At 27.6% G+C, this 20678-nt stretch overlaps 1 protein-coding gene across 4 annotated transcripts; it reads left to right on the forward strand.

Annotated features, from left to right (window-relative positions):
* Positions 1–1464: 1464 nt before the first annotated feature.
* On the forward strand, positions 1465–20310 carry LOC101238131 (IQ motif and ubiquitin-like domain-containing protein). 4 transcript variants are annotated; one of them, XM_065811400.1, is made up of 13 exons: positions 1465–1735; positions 5869–6014; positions 10237–10320; positions 10406–10504; positions 10929–11027; positions 11782–11893; positions 16309–16484; positions 16810–16980; positions 17065–17158; positions 17442–17524; positions 17949–18049; positions 19700–20033; positions 20110–20310. In XM_065811400.1, exons 1-13 carry the CDS (start codon positions 1675–1677, stop codon positions 20248–20250), a joined length of 1701 nt encoding a protein of 566 aa, XP_065667472.1. In that variant the 5' UTR covers positions 1465–1674; the 3' UTR covers positions 20251–20310. The 4 variants fall into 4 exon arrangements, with proteins under 4 accessions (XP_065667472.1, XP_065667474.1, XP_065667475.1 ...); XM_065811403.1 differs by having other exon boundaries at positions 1466–1735; positions 5869–6025; XM_065811401.1 differs by having other exon boundaries at positions 1525–1735; positions 5872–6014.
* Positions 20311–20678: the final 368 nt, after the last annotated feature.

Consider the following 20678-nt stretch of genomic DNA (forward strand, 5'->3'; position numbering starts at 1 on the left):
ATGTTTTGCTTAATTTATATTTTCATGGGTAATATTTTTTATAATCATTATATTTATATGTTTATAAAATAAAATTATTCAAAAATTCTGTAATTTATACAATATTTCTCCTGTTTTAGTATGTTATTTTAGAAAAAGGTTTTTCTTTTTCTAAAATTACATACTAAAACAATTTAGTATTTCAGAAGCGAAAAGCAGCGGCATAGCTACAAATATGTCCAGCTTCTTTTTGGTAAACTTTTATCAGGGCCACTAACATATTTGCTCCCGACAAAAAAAAATACTAAAACAAGTAAATCAAAAAAAATGTCTTTTTTAAAGCTATTTTGTAAAAAAGTCTTTCTTTCTAAAAAGTCATAAACCCTTACTTTAAAAATTATATATATACATATATGTTTGAGAAAAAAGTTAGGATGCGGCCCTCATTGCTCAGGCCTGGGCAAAGAGGCCCATATCCTAACTTATATAGGGTTTATAATTTTTTAGAAAGAAAGAAAAAAACTTTTTTTTTCAAATACTTTATTTTTTTTTTAAATAAGTTAACTTTTTTTAAAATAAGTTAAAAAAAAGTTTTTCCTGTCAAAGTTTCAACAAGTCTGAAAGTAAAGTAAAATTAAACAAAAAAAAAAAAGATTCAAAAAAGTGGAGTTTATCAAATTTACACAAATGCGAAAGTTGCAGAGCTCTAGCTAGTGTAGAAAGCAACAAAATACTTTAAATCACTATTTTAATTGAATAAGATTTTATTTTGTTACTCTTCATTTTGCGGGTTGGACGCCAACGCAAAGAAAAACAACAAAAGAAGGTTATTAGGATGTCCACAACTTATAGCCGCAGATTGACCGGCTTTTCTTACCATCTTTTTTCAAATAGATTAAAACGCAATAAAAAGTTATATCTGATAAACGCTTTTTTTATTATATAGATTATATCAGATAGTTTAAATGACTTATAATTTTATGAAAACTATTTTAGCAGTCGATGTCCTTGCGGATACCAAAAATGTAATATTACCATAACAAAATATTTAATTGAAAAGGCAAATACAAAGAAAAAAAGCTTTAGAAAAACTGACTTACAATATTAGTCAATATTTGCATGCATAGATAGCATCCAGTAGCGTAGTAAAAATTATGCGCCCTCCTCTCCCGCCAAAGTTTCATTTCTAACCTATTTCTGCTCAACAAAAAAATGAAATAAAAAAACAATTATTATTTAGGAACCCCTAATAGCACTATGAAATGCGGCAGGGAGCCCGTCTCTACTCTACTGGTATACTATATTTGCCCCAAATTATAATAGAATCACCCTTCATGATATACCGTAAACCGGGGTTTACGGTACATCATGTAAAGTCAAGCACCCATGTTTTGTTATTGTTAATACCTAGTAACAATTTGCTTCGTTTAACTATTAAAGTACCTAATTTAATCTTAAGATAGGCGCAACAGTCGAGACAACTTCATAGTATTAAGGTCCACTACTCAAAAAGTTGATTGGTTTAAGAAACAAATAAAATATTCCATGTACATATAAATTATAATATGAAATGAATAAAAACAACTTGTACAAGTTTTATACCTAGTAGCAATCATCAGCCATCAAATATACTGCTATTATTTGTAATATTGAGCAAAATCTCTTGAACGTACAAGAATATTTGTATTATTCGAAATGATCAGTGAAGGCGAAAATGAATTTATAAAAGATGATGAAAATGAAAAAACTCAGGAAGGTATACATAATAAATATTTAAACAGTAGTTTTTTAAAATTTAAAATGTGATAAAATCTAAACAACACGCATATAAAAAGTGTAATCAATTTCACTTCATAGAATATGAATGTGTTAAAACTGTTAAAGCCAAAAAATGATTAATAATAACAATTTGTATTTCTTAGATGCAAAATAATATTTGTGATTATTTTTTAGTGATTTTCTTTAAATAATTGATCACTTTAGTAATATGTGGTAAGTGATCATTTCAATTAAGTCCATGAATTATTGATTTATAGGCTAGTACTTGTTTCTTTTGCAACATTCTGGATAAATTTATAATTAAATAAAATAACTCTAATTAGGAAACTAATTTGGACCACATTTGTTATTAAGTGATAGCTTGCCCAATTTATGAAATAAATGTGGACCATGTGTGGTATTTATACCAATTAGATGGTAGGCAACCTATAATTGTTATACCACTTAAATGTTATAAATGCCATAACCATACAAGACCTGCATCTATGTCATCCCATAAATTATGAGTTGCTTTCACATGTGGTATCAACATATGTAAAGTTTATATTTAGGAACTGAAGAGCTGTATAGTAAAATATTTAAAGAAAATCTAGATTTGCTAAATCTATTGTTTGTTTAAATATTTTTAAAGAAACACTAGATTTAGCAAATAATAATATATAAGTCAAATAACTGATTTATAAATTTATTGAACCTAAATTAAATCTAGAAATAGAGAAAAAATTATTTTAATACTATTATATACAGAAATTAAAAAATAATACTTATAAAAAGTTTAAAAAAAAAAAAAATTCAAAAAAAAAATTACAAATATCATTTCCTGCAATTAAAATCTTATAGGTGTAAACTTCTAACTTGAGAATACTTTTGATATTATAGATTAGGCATTTACAAGAGATGAACTAAGAATATTTCCTTTCAATGAATTACATGTGGATGGATAGTTCGTATCATTTTTGTTCAATGCAAGAAAGTTGCTTTTTAAATTTATTTTTTACATCAACTGATGAATAGGTAAAACTAGGAGCAATTTTACAGGGTGTGTGTACATATAGTTAAGAATATATATATATTTTTTTATTAAAGAAAGCAGGCATCAGTTTTTAAGGATTCGTCTCCTTATTTTTATCCTAAAAGTACTCCTGTGTAAAAAACTTCTGGTGGTCTAAAAACTACTTACCAACTGGTAGTGTCAATAATAAACCTTGTATTTAGCATTATATATATATATATATATATATATATATATATATATATATATATATATATATATATATATATATATATATATAAACAACTTTAAAATGTATTCTACAAAATAGAGTGTTTAATGTTCTTAAAAGAACAGAGCAAATATATATATATATATATATATATATATATATATATATATATATATATATATATATATATATATATATATATATATATATATATATATATATATATATATATATAAATTAAATTGGTATCAACACTTATCTAATTTTTTTTGTTCAACAACTTAATTCTTCATCAGTAGGTTCATCAGAAAGAATGACTAAACATCAAAAAATTTAATTTATAGAAAAAGTATTTTATAGGAAGTTGGGAATTGTTATAATTAATTATATAATAACTGTAGTTAATTTACAACCAAGAAGTTGTATCAATTACATTAAAATTAAAAATTTGATTATGAAAAAATACTTTAGAATTAGGATAATTTTAGTTTTGGTCATTTGTTTTTATAATTTTTTAAAAGGTACTTATTTTCGTGTCTTTATTTAGAAACTAATTCAGATTTTTTGTTTAGTAATTTTTTTTTTTATCCAAATGAGTAATAATTTCATATTTTTCTTGTTAACATAGTATACATATTTTGGAAATGTTATTATAGGCAGGCGCAGTTTTTATAATTGACCTGTTTAGTTTAAAAGTAATGTTTTTTTCTTTTAGTTGCCAAATATTTTTTGACAGCATAGTCTCTTTTGAGTATTTTTTATGTTTAAAGGATTTATGTGGTTGACACTGTTTTTTTCCATTTGCCCTTGATTAAGCCAATATTTTGTTTATCATGGTTATTTTGTGTGGGAACAATGCATTTGTAAATAATATTTTTTGATAAGCTTTTGCCATTCATAGGGCAGTCGATTTTTTGTTTTCAATTACAAGTTCAATATTTTTTTCTTTCAGAAATCAATCAATACAAAATTGTGGCTTTTTTAATTCTTTTAATATTTTTTGTACAGCTATAGCTTACTTTAATAGCATTTCTGTAAAAGATTAACAAAAATGCTTTCATGTAACAATGGAAAGTTACAACAGAGCAGAAATTTGCAAATTTGTATGCTTATATATTTTTAATTCTCTAGCTAAAATAGTTCCTTTTAATCAGTTAGGCTTGTATTGTAATGATGGTTTAAAAATAATGTAAAAAAAAAAATCAGGCCTCAACTTGACAAAATCAGAAAAAATTTATATTGCTTTAGTACTTCGTTGGGAAGCCCTTAGCATTGATTACTGCTTGAGAGTGACAAGGCATTGAGTCCACCAGTTTCATAATCACAATAATTTTGATTTTTCTCCATTCTTGTTTCAGAGTATTCAATAAATCATGTTTGCTTGTTGGTTTTCGACCTGAAATTTATCGATCAATGAGCTTACATAGACATTCAATAAAATTAAGGTCAGGACTTTGCTGAGGCTATTCGATTAATCAAATTTCTTTGGTTTTGAAAAAGTTTTTCACAAGGGTTGAAGTGTGCTTTGGGTCATTGTCCTGCTGAAAAATCCATCCTCGAGCCCTGAAAAATGTTTTATGCAAAATGCTGTCTTGGTAAATGCTGAAATTAAAGAACTTTATAATGTAAAATGTAGTGTTGACACAATCAAACGTCTTTTGAGGTCTGCAAATCTATTTGGAAGACGTCCTACAATGAAATTTTTTATTTATATAAAGAATTGAAAAGCACGCTTAAGATTTGCTAATGAACATTTGAATTGGGCAAGAAAACAGTGAGTGAAAGTACTTTTTAGTAATGACTGGGCTAACTTGAATAGAGGTTGTATTGGTCCTATCCATTTGATTGATGGCAAAATGGACAAAAGTATGTACTTTGTACATATTTTTGTATACTTAAGAATGTTATGCTACCACATGTTAAAGACAAAATGCCTCAAGAAAGGATGTTTTAGCAGGACAATGACCCAAAGCACACTTCAACCCTTGTGAAAAACTTTTTCAATACCAAAGAAATTCAATTAATCGAATAGCCTCAGCAAAGTCCTGACCTTAATTCTATTGAATGTCTATGTAAGCTCATTGATCGATAAATTTCAGGTCGAAAACCAACAAGGAAACATGATTTATTGAATACTCTGAAACAATAATGGGGAAAAATCAAAATTATTGTGATTATGAAAGTGGTGGACTTAATGCCTTGTCACTCTCAAGCAGTAATCAATGCTAAGGGCTTCCTGACAAAGTACTAAAGCAATATACTTTAAAATAAAGCATTTTCAATTTTAAAAATGTTTAGAAAAAAATCTAATTCAAGTTTTTTTTTCTGTCCAAATACTTTTGCATGGGCATATTTTAGTTAAATGAACTTTTAAGATTAGATTGCTTAGATTTGGTAAAAATTCATTTGTTTTTAGATTTGCAATCAATTTTTTGACATTTCAGTGAAAATTTGTAAGAAATTGGACTTTTCATTCAAAAGTTATGCTCTTGTCCGGTTACTTTTGCACGCTACTGTATATATATATATATATATATATATATATATATATATATATATATATATATATATATATATATATATATATATATATATATATATATATGTTTATAATATATATATATTATATATATATATATATATATATATATATATATATATATATATATATATATATATATATATATATATATGTTTATAATATATATATATATATATATATATATATACATATGTGTATATATATATATATACATATGTGTATATATATATATATATATATATATATATATATAAATATATATATATACATAAAAATTTATTTTAATTTTTGTATTTTTTTGAAAATCATTTTATTCTGGTATTTCATAAAAATAAAATTGTTTAGAAGAAAGTTGTGACAATAATGAAAAAAGAATAGTTGCTAATTTGTATAAGAAACCATTCCTTGGTGGATTTCGACACAAAGTTACGGGTTTAATGTATCTAAATGCTTCTTCACAAACTAATACAAAGAAATATATTCATTACGGAGTAAGTAGGTGGTATGTTTTACTTCTACTATTTTTTTAAAATTGATTCAGATTGAACATTGACACATTAGAACATATTGCATGATATTTATTGTTTGTTGTATTTTAAATGAGTAGGCTCTTTGACGCAGTCTTCAGAAAAGAATTATATCACTACTCTGTTTTAGTGCCTCCTATGTTTTAAATAAAAATAGAGTTAAATGAATATTTGGAATAATAAAAATGAATATTTTAATTGCAAAATTAACCATTTCTTATATTTCATGCTTGTGTGGTATAGTCAGGTTTCTGTAATCCATTATGAAAGAGTTGAAATAATATTTTACAATGGGAGGTGTTTTGTAATATTAACCTGTTTTGCAGATCAGGGCTGAGTATTTTTATTGTGGTTCTACCACTTGAAAGGTTTATTCATGGTTTATGAGCTCCTCTTATCCTTAACCACAATTAAATTGGAGGTTTTGTATCAGAGTTTTCTTTTTACTAGGTAAGTTCAACACCACCCCAAACACTAGACAACCAAAAGCATAAATGCGCAAGTTGTACTTTTATGTTTTACTTTTGTTAAGATTTCGCATAATTTTAATCTAGTAATTAGTTAACCAAACAACCACTTTTTAAATGTGCTAAAGAATATAACATAATACATGTGTATGTAATCTTACAAACTGCATTAAAAAAGTAAAAATATTATATATGTAAAATAACCAGAGCTGGATTAAAAGAATGAAAAGGCTAGGGTAGAAAAATTGTGTAGGCTCCAAATAATTGCAATATGTAAACAAAAAAACAATGTTTTTATTACATATTCTGAACAACAAATTTCAATCGTATGCTGATCAAAATGCTGATCAATGAGCTGTTCCACACGCGATTTCCACTTTGGAAATTGCGTGTGGAACAGCTCATTGATCAGCATTTTGACAAATAATTCAATTCCCTCTGATAGTTCTTGAGTCAGTTTTTTTTGACATGTGGATTGAAGGTCAAATAAAAGAGCCATTACCCTGTTGATTGTTGGGTAATGGTCAGCAGACAAGGCCTCAGATACTTCTGCTACACGAACCATAACATTCAGAAACTCTTCAAAGAGCTCAAAATCTTCTGTTGGAACAACCTCTGCCAGATTTCCATCATCACGTCCTAGGTTGTCCCAGATATTGGAAAGTGTTCTGTGCATCTTGAGGACACTTTATATCATCATGGTCACAGAATTCCACCTAGTGGCAACTGGGGTAATGATTTTGGAGTAGTTTTCATCTTTATCTGAAAAGATTTATGATGACTATTAGTTACTTAATTTTTTTTCTCTTTTTTCCTTTGAAAATGTTGTTGACATTTAAAACTGCATTTAAAACTCTTACAAATTTTTCTAATTTAGAACATAATAGAGTTCAACCTTTTACTTGTGAGTATTTGAAAATTGTTAATACAATAAACATATTTAAGAATTTTTACCTGAATCAATATCAAATTCATCTTTGTCAATGGCTTTTTCTTTTTGAATCCATTGCTTTGCAAGAGTTGACTTGTGTGATTTAGTAGCAAGTGCAGTACAGCGTTTCACTGCTTCATTCATAGTTGGGCAAGCTGTCACAGCTCCAGAGAATGCCAGTTGGAGCAAATGGTTGGTGCAGGGAAGAGATTGGTTGATGATGCTACTTCGAAGTACTGCATTCTTCATGTTAGCAGCTGAATCATGGACTGCAACAACTTGGAGATTTTCAATGTGGGGGGTGTCCTTCAACATCAGCTCAATTTTTTTGGAGATGGCCTTACCAGTGTAACGACCTACAACAAATAAAACAAATTCAAGATTATATATCGAATTTAATGTGCATTGCTTTGAAATAGACCAAAAGAGATTTTGAGTATTGAATAAAAAAAATTTGCTTTAAAACATGAGATTCCTACAAATTCATTAAAAAACTACTAGTAAATTATGCTGCATTGAGCGTAAAATGTTGAAGCTTCCACAACTTATTGATGTAGGGAAGTGTCAAGGATTGATATGGATCATTTGCCCTTGATTTCCAAATATCTGTTGACATTGCAATGCCACTGCAGAGAGGTAGCTCTTCCATCAGGACTTTGTCAACTGCCACCTTCAAGTTCTCATACAACAAGGGCAGCTTGAATCTGCTGAATGTAGTAGCTGACTTAACAGTGAGCATGGGGTCAGCATGCTTGAAGAGATCCTTGGTGCCAGGTGTGCTTACAAAATTAAAAGGCAAGTTGTTTCTGGCAAGGAATTTTATAATTTCTAGATCCCATCTCAGTTGTTTGCTGTCATTGCTTCGCAAAATTACTGAAAAAGCATATAAAAAGAAACATAATAATAATTATTTACATCCACTCAATTAGAAAAATTAAAATTTTTACATGGCACAAAAATAACTCAAGGAATAATTTAATTTACCAAAGATTCTGTTGAGTTTTAAGTTGAGATGAAGAATCCAAGGACTTCTGATAAGTTTCCAAGCTGGTCTTCATCATCAATATCTGATCCTGCAAGGGCTTCAGCTACACTTCTCTTTAATGAAGCTTTTGACTTCTGCACTTCTCTGAAAATTTGAGGGTGTGTGAGCTTCAGATGCTTCAACATTCCAGACATATTCGAATTTTTGATGGAAAATGTTTTGAAACACTTCTTACACTTTCCAACAGCAGCTCCATCAGATCCTTCAATTTGTTCAAAGTGCTCCCACAAGACTCCACAGTTACGAGACATGATCACCAACTTATAATTTTAATCAAAATTCAGACAAACGTTAACAATGTTCATATTTTGCTTTGGTTGCTAGTAGACGGGAAATTAATAACTCAATCAGCTGAAAAAACTTTAGTTCAAGGTTAACTTTTTGAAGCAATCTTAGAAATTGTAGTCATGCTGAAATTATAATTCCGAAAATTTGATGAAATTTATATTTTTCTTAGATGAGTTAAAAAGAAGGCTTCCCCTTCTGCAGATGTAAGAAACGTTTATTTAACCAGATGAGTTTTGTATTTAAAAAGAGTTCAAAGGAAGATTACAATTTTACAGTTAATGAAATTTTTAATACCGATAATTCAGAAAGTTTATACTGTTTCTGCAGTGTTTTGTTTTTGTTGCAGTGAATAAATTAACTTGTGTAGTGCTGTTTCATGTTATACATACTTGTTCGAAGTTTTTGTACTTTTTTTCTTAATTGAAGTTATTTAAATTTGCGTCTGTATTCAACCGTATCAAACAATAGCATAGCAAAACCGCATCAAATCCCAAGGGATAAATTAAATAATGACAAATATTCGAAAAGGTCAACTAGAGGCGGTTAAAGCAGAACTTTTGGTGGAAATTGAAAATCTCAGAAATTTAATTAAAGCACAACAAAAAATATTGGAATTCAAGATTTAGAAATAAATAATTTAAAACTAAAAATTGAAGATCAACAAACTATATCTAAGGGTATTCCAGAAATTCATAACTGGGCATCAGTCGTGTCAAGAAATAAAGCACCAATAGAACAACTAATAGTTATAAATGCTACAATGAATGAACAGAAAGAGAGGGAAAGAGGTTTAAAAATATTGTTATATTTGGATTGCCGGAGTTTCAAAATTCAAACTTAAAAGAAAAATCTACAGAAGACAAAGATAAAGTAAACCAAGTTTTAGAAGATATTGGTTCTACAGTTAAGCCAGTTTTTATTAAAAGACTGAAGTCAAGTAATTCATTAAAACCAGGACCAATACTTATTGGTCTATAAGATGCATCGGAGCTGTCACAAAATCCTTGAAGGAGTTTAAAAAAATTTATGATGCAATACATAAGTGACAAATTACACATTTTTATGAAACTTTTATTAATATTTGATAAGGCTGTCAAAGTGTGCAATTCACACTTGCTGGTGATTCTACCAGCTACAGCATAAACTAGAAAAAAATAATAATAATTTCAATACTAGTATTTTAAAAAAAAATTATAGGATATTTTTTGTTTTAGTTGTCACTCTATAAAGTTGGTCTTGATTGATTTAACACATCTCATGACAAGACAAGTTCAGTCTTGTGCAAATTAGTCTTGTCTTGTCTTGCTAAAAAGTGAATAACAAGACTTTTTGTTTCAAGACGCAGATCCTTAGTATATTGTATTCAAGACACTGCTAAAAAATAACAAATAAAAAAATGTTTTTATGTATTATAAAATGGTATCATTTACATTAATGAGATTTGAAAATATTTAGCTGGAAAGATTTGATAGAGACACTCAAACTGTTCAGTCAAAGAATCAGATTCTGCAGACATACTGTGATACCTCAACACAGATGGTAAGACATAAAAATGAAATTAATATTTATATTTTAAAAATTTTTAGTTTAATGTAGTTACATAGTGTTGCTTTTAACTTCTTAGACAAAACCTGGTTGTTATATTGCTGAAGTAACTGATAAAATAATTATACCTGGGAAATATATTACCGCAGCTGAAAAAGAAAAAGACATGTTAGAAAAGGTATTTCAGCTATTAACAATAAAGGATATCATTATCAAACCACTAGTGAATGTTTTTAGACTTTCTTTTTCACAAAATAATCCAAATTAAAGTTATCAATTTTATAACATTTATGTATAGTTTACTAGATGTTTTTATTCTTTTGAAATAAATCTACTATCATTATATAATGTTTATTTTTTATAATTTTATTATTTTATATTTTTTCTAGTTCATCCTTTTTCTAATTTAAGCCTTCTATAGTTTACAATTTTTCTAAATTTATTTTTCTCCTGGTTCATGCTTTTTTTTTTTAATTTATTTTAGTTATAGACTTTTTAAAACCAAGTAAATCAAGTAAATTCCAAGAAACATAATTTAGTTGTTTTTCATGTTAAAATTGTGATAATTAATTTTCATTACTTCATTGTGTATTATTTGTTAGGTTATATTTTTGCAATCCTACTGGAGAAGGTGGCTTGCGAAACGGCTTGTTAATAATTTGCGATCTGATCAAGAACAAAGAATTAAATGGGAAAAAGAGGTTGCACTTTTTTTTTGTGAAAAAAAAATGATTTTTTTAAATTTGTTTCCTAAAAGTTTCTGAAGAGTACAAAAGGATGTGGTAGTGAACCATCTTTTATCAGTTCAAAAATCGTTTGTAATAGTTATCAAATATATGTTTGTAATAGTTAGGGGCTGTCCATAAAGTACGCACGCTTTTTTTTGTTGACCCCCCCTCCCCGCCTCTTCCCCCTGCATTTTGCAATACACTTTTTTGAGTACCCTCCACCTATTTTGAGTACCTACGCTTTTAACCTATTTATCTAACATTTTATGATGTTTCTTTTAATTTAGAGTCTCCTTTCATATATAATCAACCCACTGCCCTCCCATCTCATATATGCCATCTGCAGACCCCCTTTTCCCCTCTGAGTGTACGTACTTTATGGACGCTCCCTTATCAAATATATGTTTGTAATAGTTATCAAATGTTTCATAATGTCACTGGTGACAACAATTTAAACATAGGAAAAGTTTTTTTTGTTTGTGGTTAATTATGATTGGCAACATGGTTCTTTATTCTTGGCAACATGGTTCTCTATATTTTTACAAATGAAAATGTATTTAAAAAAAGAATTATATCATTAAAAAAAATAATAATAATAATTTTTTCATATTGTTTTTCAGAATAATTTTAAAATGATATTTCAGTATTATTTTTAAATGTTATTTTTTTTTTAGTTTTGAATGATTGATTTTTTTGAATGGAATTTTTTTTTTAATTTTGAGAAAAGGTGGAAGAAAAAAAAGTTGCTGATCGAGCTGACAGACTTCGCCAGGAATTTGAACGAAGAATGAACCCACAAACTAACAGAGATTTTGATCTATTATATGCGGCTTTAGAAAGTACAACATTTATTTTGTGTTTTATCTAGAGCTACAAACATTCTAGTGAATCATTTTATAAATTATGTTTCAGTAATTCTTTGCAGTATTAATTTTTAGTAATTTATTTTACTAATTCACTCCATTAATCTGTTCAAAGTTCTGATTATTGTTTTGCAACAATTAATTGCAATAAGTGTTACAGTAGCTCAAGATTTTTTTAGCTAATTTTTCTTCCATTGACTATTTTACTTTCTAAAAAATTCACTGTTGTTGTTCTGACCTTTGTGAGGCTAATATAAGGATAATATTTTTGGTTTTTTTGGATCTCAGTGTCATGGCTATTATTCTCTCATTAGGAAAAACTTGAATAAATATGTTCACTGCTTGGACATATACTTATATACACATATAAAGCATTTGTTTATATTAGTAATTTATCTATTTGTTGGAGAAATGCTTATTGATATTAGTTCACTTTATGTCTTTAAGCAATAAACTTTTGATATCTCACTTTGAATTAGTAATTAGTAAGTTGTAAGGCTATCACAATTGACATATCAAAAGTTTTTGACAATGTCTGACATGCTGGTTTTTTTGATAAGCTCTTTTCATATATATCATGGTGTATAAAGAAGAGTTTTAAAAATTGTACAATCTTTCCTCTCCTGTTGTAGTATTATGCTCACTTTTGAGAAAAAGAGGGAAATAAGGAATTTAATTAAAGATTCTTTTTTAAAAAAATTTATATTTTTAGTATATTAGCGCTTTGGAATTATTTCTGTTTGTATTTTTCCTTGATTTGTATAAATTCATCTATTACCTTCTTCTAGATTTTTATCAATCTTAAATTTCTCAGTAAATGCCTCAAATAATTTGCTGCCTGCAGCCTTGTTGGCAGCAAGTTGGTGTAAATTACAAATAGTAAAAAAAACTTTCTCTCCAAGGCCCAGAGGGTTATTATAGTTAAGGTGGGTACTCTTTTCTGAAACCAGAACCTTAGAAAACTAGGTCAATGCTCAAAGAAAAGGTGCGATACCAGGGTTCCAACCAGTCCTGGAAATTCCTGAAAAAAGTTCTGGAATTTGAAAGTGGTTCTGGAAAGTTCTGGAAAGTCCTGGATTTTTTTAATTATTCTGTGAAGTCCTGGAATCTTCCTTAAAAATGGGATAATATTTTATATTTTGTTGTTTGTTTTTAAGTAAAGAAAAACAATACAACTACAATACTAATTATAGTAAATTATAGTAATATAATTGCTCTAATGTATAATTTTTATGGAAAATCTGATTCTTATATTGTTTTCAAAATTTGTACTTTAAAGATTCTTAAAAATATTTACACATCCACAATAAGGCATAGTTAAGTTGTTTTAAAAATATTATAAGATATCATCATAGAGGTTTCCATAAATCATAAATATATAAACAGTGTATAAATATTTTTTTCAATTATTTAGTTATTGCATTGTTGTATAGTTTTGAGTAATTTTTAAAAGTATGAGGTATTAGAGATTCTAAATTCTTTTTGGCTCCTAAAATGTTTACGTTTTTTTGTTTTGTTTTCAGATAAAATAATTAGAAAATGCCTAAAAATAAATGTATTTTTCAAGTAAATTGGCTTGTTGAAGAAAAATTTAAACATTGGTTACATAAAAAAACAGAAACTATTGTGATTTGCAGTTATTGTGCTAAAGACATTAACATTTCTAACATGAGAGAAGCTACTTTAACTTCACACATGAAAAGTAAAAAGAGAGATCTCCTTCTGCTATCAATATCAAGCCATTAATGCCAACTGCTCCTAACACTGTTCAAGTTAATGAGTATATTTCAGAATGCTCAAATAAAGCAGAACACCAAAAAACAATTGATAAAATGCTAATAAATTTATCTACACTTGATGCTGAAGTTCGTTGGGTCCTTAATATTGTGTATTCTAAATTTTTAATGAATTCTTGAACTGATTCTGGTAAATTATTTAGTAAAATGTTTCCAGATAGTGATATATTTAAAGTTGTTAAGTTGCTAAGTTGTTTCAATGTGGACCCACCAAAGCCAGTTAAATTGCAACATTCAGATAAGATCCCTTTTTTAAAAATGAGTTGCTCACTTCCCTATCTAATGCACCTTATAACGCTGTTTCATTTGATGAACCCATTAATCAAGTTTTTCAGAAGGGTCAGAATCAAAAGATTTTAAAATCAAAGATTCTACTTTTGTAGAATCTTTAATTTATCTTTAAAAAAAAAAGATAAATCAAAGATTCTACTTTTGTAGAATCTTTAATTTATCTTAAAAAAAAAAGATAAATCAAAGATTCTACAAGTGTCATCAGATGGGCCAAATGTAAATTTGCTTTTTCTAGATAATACCTTGATCCTCTTATAGATATTGAAATCTGTGGTCTCCATATCATTCATGGCAGTTTTAAAGCAGGGGCAAAAGCAAGTGGCTGGGAGCTTAATAATCTGTTTAAAGCAATGTGGCAATTTCTTTATGACTCTCCAAGTAGAAGAGCAGCCTATGAAAACATTACTGGGACACTTGATTATCCAATACAGTTTTGTCGGCATGGTGGTATGAAATTTAAAAAATGTGCTCAAAAAGTTGAATCACTACTTGATGGATACAAAAAAATTTTCAGTAGTCTTAAGAAAAGCAAACAACCTGATTCAAAAAATAAAAGCTGGTGGAGACTGAAAGCCATGGTTCATGATCCTGTTTTGCCAGCTAAACTTAAATTTTTTGAGCTTTTTTGAGAGGTTTCTGTAAAGTTAAATAGTTTTTTAAGATGCATTCAAACAGACAAACCTATGGTTCCATTTATGGCTATTATACTTGGTGAAATAATTGACAATTTTCTCAGGAGAATCATACTAAAAGAGGTTTTAAATAAGTGTAGCAATCTATACTAGCAGCTTCAAATAAATTTAATGGATAAAAATATTAGAAAGCCTATTAATTAAATTGATATTGGTTTTGCTGCTCGGTTAAAAATTGATGAAGCTAATTTAAGTTACAGTGACCAAAGAGTGGTTATATTTAAAAAAGAGGCAGGCCAGTTTTTAGCTGCTCTGTTGACACATCTTCTTGAGAAGTCCCCTTATAAGTTTGTCATAGTACCCACTGCAGTATCTATTAGCCCAATTTTCATTTCAAATCCGAATAAAAGGAATACTTGTATCAATAATTTTTCAATTCTGTTGCAAAAGTTAGTTAAATATGGCCGTTTGTCACCAAAGTCTGTTGAGCTAGCGAAAAATCAATATTATAAGTTTTTAGAAGTATTAGAATCAAATCCAAAATCATTTCAAAGTTTCAATTTTAAAAACATTAGTCTTGATCATTTTTTCTCTGACTTTATTGGAGCAAATAAAGCTTATCAAGGTGTTTGGATTGTTTTTACAATAGTTTTTGTGCTTTCACATGGCCAATCTTCCGTTGAGCGTGGCTTTAGTATTAATAAACAACAATCAAAATTAATAAAGAAATGCTGCAAAATGTAAAACAAGCAAGTAGTCGATATAAAGAGTATTTGCAATCACAAAGAGAACAAAAAGAATGTAACAGTAGGAATTTAAAACAAAAAATTTTGGACGATGAGAAAAAGGTAGTTAGAGCTAAGTAAAAAATCGTGCAAAGTGAAAAAATTACTTTGATAGAACAGTCTAATATGTTAGCCATAAATGCAGAAAAACAAAGTAGTTTTGTTCTTTTGAAAGAATCCAATGAAAAAAAGAAACTCTGTCGAGTAAAACAAAAGGAAATCAAAGATTTGATTTCCCATTAAATATTCGAGGGTCTTGAGGGACCCCTTAAAATATTTTTTATTTAAAAAAATTTTCAATCTAGTGTTTTTGTATTAGATAGAACACATTAAGGGGGTCTCTGCATATATTTTTCAAAAATGTTGTTTTTTAGGACACCCTAATGTAGCTGTAGTGATGTAGCTATGTTTATGTAGCTGTTATGTATTTCTTTAATTTGCATTTGATTTCTATATTAATTTACATTTAGTAGCGTATTTTGTGTTATTTTGGGCTATCTATAAAAAAGACCTGGAAAGTCCTGGAGTTTATAACTTTTTTTTTGTAAGTCCTGGTATAGTCCTGGAAATAATAAAGCAAATGCCCTGGAAAAAAAAATTGTCCTGGATAGTCTTGGAATTTCAATTTTTTATCTGGTGGGGACCCTGGATACTTCCTGAAATGTTGTCTAACCTCCAAATCTCTTGCTTTTGAAGCAAGAATCAACGGTTTCTTTCAGCCCTATTTTCTTTCCATATTAATTATAATATATTTGCAAATAACTCATTAACTGAAGTTATTTAAACTCAAGTTAAAACTATGTATATAAAATCCATTTTGTTATTTGTTTATTGATTTAAAGTTAATTTTTAGAAGATTTAATGTTATTGTTTTTATTTCAAATTAGAATGGAGAAAAGAAGAAATATTGTCTATTGATTTGATGCATTCTGGTTCAGCACGAAAAGCAGCTTTGATTGGCCTTTTAGAGCAGGAGTCATATCTCATTCAGTCTATTGAAAGACATCGCATAAATGCTAATAGTGAGAACTTACAAGAACACATTCTTTTGTTTTTAAAAAAAGTATGAAGTTTTAGTGTTATCATAATTTTTTCTAATTTACAATTTTTTTAAATTATTGGTTATTAAAAGTAGGAAGAAAGAAAAAAAATGTGGAATTTTTTTTTATGGTTTAAATATGATAACTTAAATGTTTTTTTAATGTTGGAATGGAATACAAGACAAATGTTTTTGACTTGTATCCCATTCCAACATAAAAAAAACTTAATTAAGACTACATTAAATTTTCAGCCTACAGTAAAATAATTTAATGTCAGCTGAAAATTTAATGTAGTCTGGAAATTTAATGGAGGCTGCAAATTTAATGGAGGCTGCAAATTTAATGTAGGCTGCAAAGCCAAAGTTTTGGAGAGCATTTGATGGAGGTAAAACAGAAATGTATACAAAGAATACACTGCGCGCTGAAAAGCTGCGTGACTTGTATAACAGTTTGCAGATGACTTACTTAACACACGGTGAAAGAGAAGATGTGTTGTGTACTCTTAAGCAAACAGTTCAGGTTTTTGATTTTACTTTTTATTTTAAAAAAAATAAAAAAGATTTCTTTAATTCAAAAATGTTTATTTTTTAGTACAATTTATAGGAATACAAATGTAAATTAACCGAAGAAATTATTGAATTAGTTAACAGAGAAATCAATTTACTGACCAGAGGAGTAAAAGAAAAGAATTTAGAAGGTGAGACTTGAAAATATTTATCTTATTTTAAATCTTTTTTTATCATATCTCATACATACATACATACATACATACATACATACATACATACATACATACATACATACATACATACATACATACATACATACATACATACATACATACTTGCATACATACATACATGCATAATGTTAAACTAAATTATTTAAGGTTGCTAGTGTTATTTTGTTAGGAATGCCATCTCTTGCATTTTGTGAAAGTAAAAATAAAGCTGATACAAAACATTTTTATCTTGCTTTAGGGTTGCGATTAAGAATATCAACTTTATTTTTGCAGTTTTGTAAAAACCCACAATACAATCCAGAAGTAGCTCGTTTACTTAAGGTAAATTTTATTTTATTTAATATTTAATAAGTATGTAATCTGTTTTATACAATTTGGTGAAAATAATTTAGTAAAAAATATATTTGGAGATCGTTAAAAAGCACAAACAATAAACAAATTGGGCAGGACCCTAAATTAAGCTTTTATCAAGTATGTAAAAAAATAAGTTTTTTCTTTGTTTTTGTGTTCTCTTAATTGATCACCTAAGCAGTCTGACTTATATCGGTTTTCTTTATACATATTTTTTATGTTTATTCTTTTGTATTCTCAATACAATTTAGTCATACATATCTTGTTTTTAATCAATATTTGAACATGGCAAATGTTTCCTAAATTTTTCAAATAAATTTATTAATTTTAGTTAAAAAATAAGTAATTTTTTATACTTTTATAGATACCAAATAAATTTTTTATAATTTTATAGGTACCAAATAACCCATTAAAGTTGTTAAAGAATATTTTCTTTTGTCCAAGTTGTAATTCTTATCTTCCTTCTTCTGAATTTCCCTTAGCATCCAACTCCAAGTAAGTCTTTTTTAATTTGTATATTTATATACATATATAGTAATCATTATTAGTTACAGTCTTTTTGTATTTGTATTTTTAAAGTTTAATCTTGAGTTTTACTTTTAAAGTAAAAATTAGAAACATGTTTTGTCAGCTCTTTATTCGATGTTTTATCAACTTTTTTTATTTTTTTAATAAATTGTTTTTTTTCAATATTCTTATTGTAATTCCATATTTATTTTAATTATATATAATTCAAATATATTTTTTTAACATTTGCATTTGTTTAATTTTTCAAACTATTATAGAAAACTATTTTTGGATTCAATTTCCTAAAGTAAAAATAAAATTCTTGGTGATTTTTCACAAATATTTTCAGTAACTCTTTCAAAGAAAAAAAGATTCTAGTTTCTAGTGATAGTCTTGAAAAATTACTCGGTATAAAGACAACTAAATTTTAAAACCATAGATCATAGATAAAAATAATACTTTACAATAAAAATATAACCTCTTTGATCATCAAGCATGATTCTGTTGGAGCTATGAATAGTCAATGTTTTTGGATTTTCATCTTAATCAATCAATATGTTGAATGAGTGTCGTGCAAGATGAGATACAAGATACAAGTGAAATGAGATTATAACTTTATTGAACAAGATCATAGCTTGCTTGAGACCAAATAAGGTCGTATTTATAAAAAAGAGATGCAACTTTACAAGAATAGATACTGTAAACTATTTTATTAAAATTTTAAAGTTACAATGCTTAGTCAAAGTTACTGTTTCAATTGTCAAAGTTCATAGGAAGGTGTGCATAGTTTATAAAAATAATTTGTTGGCAGACCTTAATTAAGCAGGTTTTCTTTATTCTTTATAAAGACAGGAAAGTAAAAAAAATCTTTATAAAAGAGTCACATGGTTTAAGTCAAAGAGAATCTGAATCATTCATAAATAGAGAATGGCATCCCAAGCGATGGGCTATGCAGTTGTTTCAGTTCTGCTAATTAATCCAATGTCATATCTTAGGACTTCTTATGTGGCATCAACAATGTATACAAAAAGCCTAACAGGGACACTATTCATGCGCAAATGACACTGTTAATACTCTGATGTTTTACAGCAGCTGATGGAATCACCTTCACTGAGAGCTACCACAGAGTTCAGAAAACCTTACTACCAGCTGGCCTCAGAATTATTAAACTGAGTTTTAGAGCTGTACTCTTAGGAGATAACAGATAAAAAATAGTTTATAAAAAAAAAAGTAGAGTTGTTCAATTTTATAGTTTAAATAATTTTATTTTGACCCAACTGAAGATGACTAAAAACTAGTCAGAACATATTTTTATTTAAAAAGTTTAAAATATGTCTCATTTTTTAATTGTACATATATATATATAATATATATATATATATATATATATATATATATATATAATATATATATATATATATATATATATATATATATACACCCGAGTAGCATACGATGATCTGTCTACAACTGAATTAGATGGCGCACACTTTGTTTTTCACATGCGTCAGTCAGATCATTAACACCAATTTTTTTGGTGGTTTGAGTAGCATCAAAAAACGAAACTGATAACAATTCTATAATTTAAATAAATTCAATTTTTATGATTAGTTTGATATTTACGCATTTAATTTTTAGAATTGCAGGTCGATGCTCAAAATGTGTGAAACTTGACAATACTGCTCGTCTCAGAAATGATTTTTCTAAAATTCATTTTATGTTATTACAAATACGTTTAAGCGAAGAGTCCTTCGACGACGGTTCGCAAATTCCATACTTGATGCAAGATGCTGACTTGCAGTATCTTGTGGAGATTATTTGGAACTCACAAAGTGCTCTCAGTGGTGTAAGTGAAATAAGCGAATTAGTTCTAGTTCGTTGGAATAAGCATAAACACTGGTCACCATGGAACTGTATTTTGTTAAGCAAGGATGAGTCTATTGCTCATTTAAAGCTTGACAACACGCTCGAGGTATCTTTTTTTATTGTGAAATTTTTGTTGTCAAATTTTAATTCAAGTTCTAATTTGTAGAGGTTTTTGTTTTCAGGCATATGGAAGAATTTTTATTGGTAAAGTAAAGCAAAAACATCTTTTAGCAAAAAATTATTTTGCAAAGCTTTTTTCATTAACGAATAAAAACGGCTTGAAATTACAAAGTGAAGTCTCCGAAAATCGTGATAGCTTGTAAACACTTATATTATATTTATTATAAATTAATATATTTCATAAAATATTTAGACCTTTTCATTTAATGCTTTTTTATTTTTATTAGTTATGATAATTTCACCTGAACCTTGTTTTGCAGTAATGATTTTTGAAAGGTTACTAATAAATAATTTGTCATTTAAATTTTTTAGATGTAATATTATTACTTTTTAAAAAATTTTAGAATGACGTAATATTTAATTTTGATGATTCAAATGTTTAAAAATTAAATGTTGCCTTGCTCTTTTGGAAGGGTTTTATTTGTTCAACCATATTTGAAATATTTCTAAATAATGAAGCAAATATTTATATTTTTCTTCTGTTATGAAGTTTATCAACATAGCAAAAAAGTGTTTGCAACATATATAGTATGTTTGAAATCAACTTATTAAATAGAAATTAATAGACTTA

Source organism: Hydra vulgaris, chromosome 12 (assembly GCF_038396675.1).
Source record: "Hydra vulgaris chromosome 12, alternate assembly HydraT2T_AEP".
Lineage (NCBI taxonomy): Eukaryota > Metazoa > Cnidaria > Hydrozoa > Anthoathecata > Hydridae > Hydra > Hydra vulgaris.

What these genes read in the sequence shown, in the direction of transcription:
- LOC101238131 (XM_065811400.1), top strand. Translation starts at nt 1,675, where the DNA reads ATGATCAGTGAAGGCGAAAATGAATTTATAAAAGATGATGAAAATGAA. An exon ending in AAGTAGCTCGTTTACTTAAG is followed by an intron (nt 17,525 to 17,948) that starts GTAAATTTTATT and finishes ATAATTTTATAG; the next exon opens with GTACCAAATAACCCATTAAA. An exon ending in AGCTTGACAACACGCTCGAG is followed by an intron (nt 20,034 to 20,109) that starts GTATCTTTTTTT and finishes TTTTGTTTTCAG; the next exon opens with GCATATGGAAGAATTTTTAT.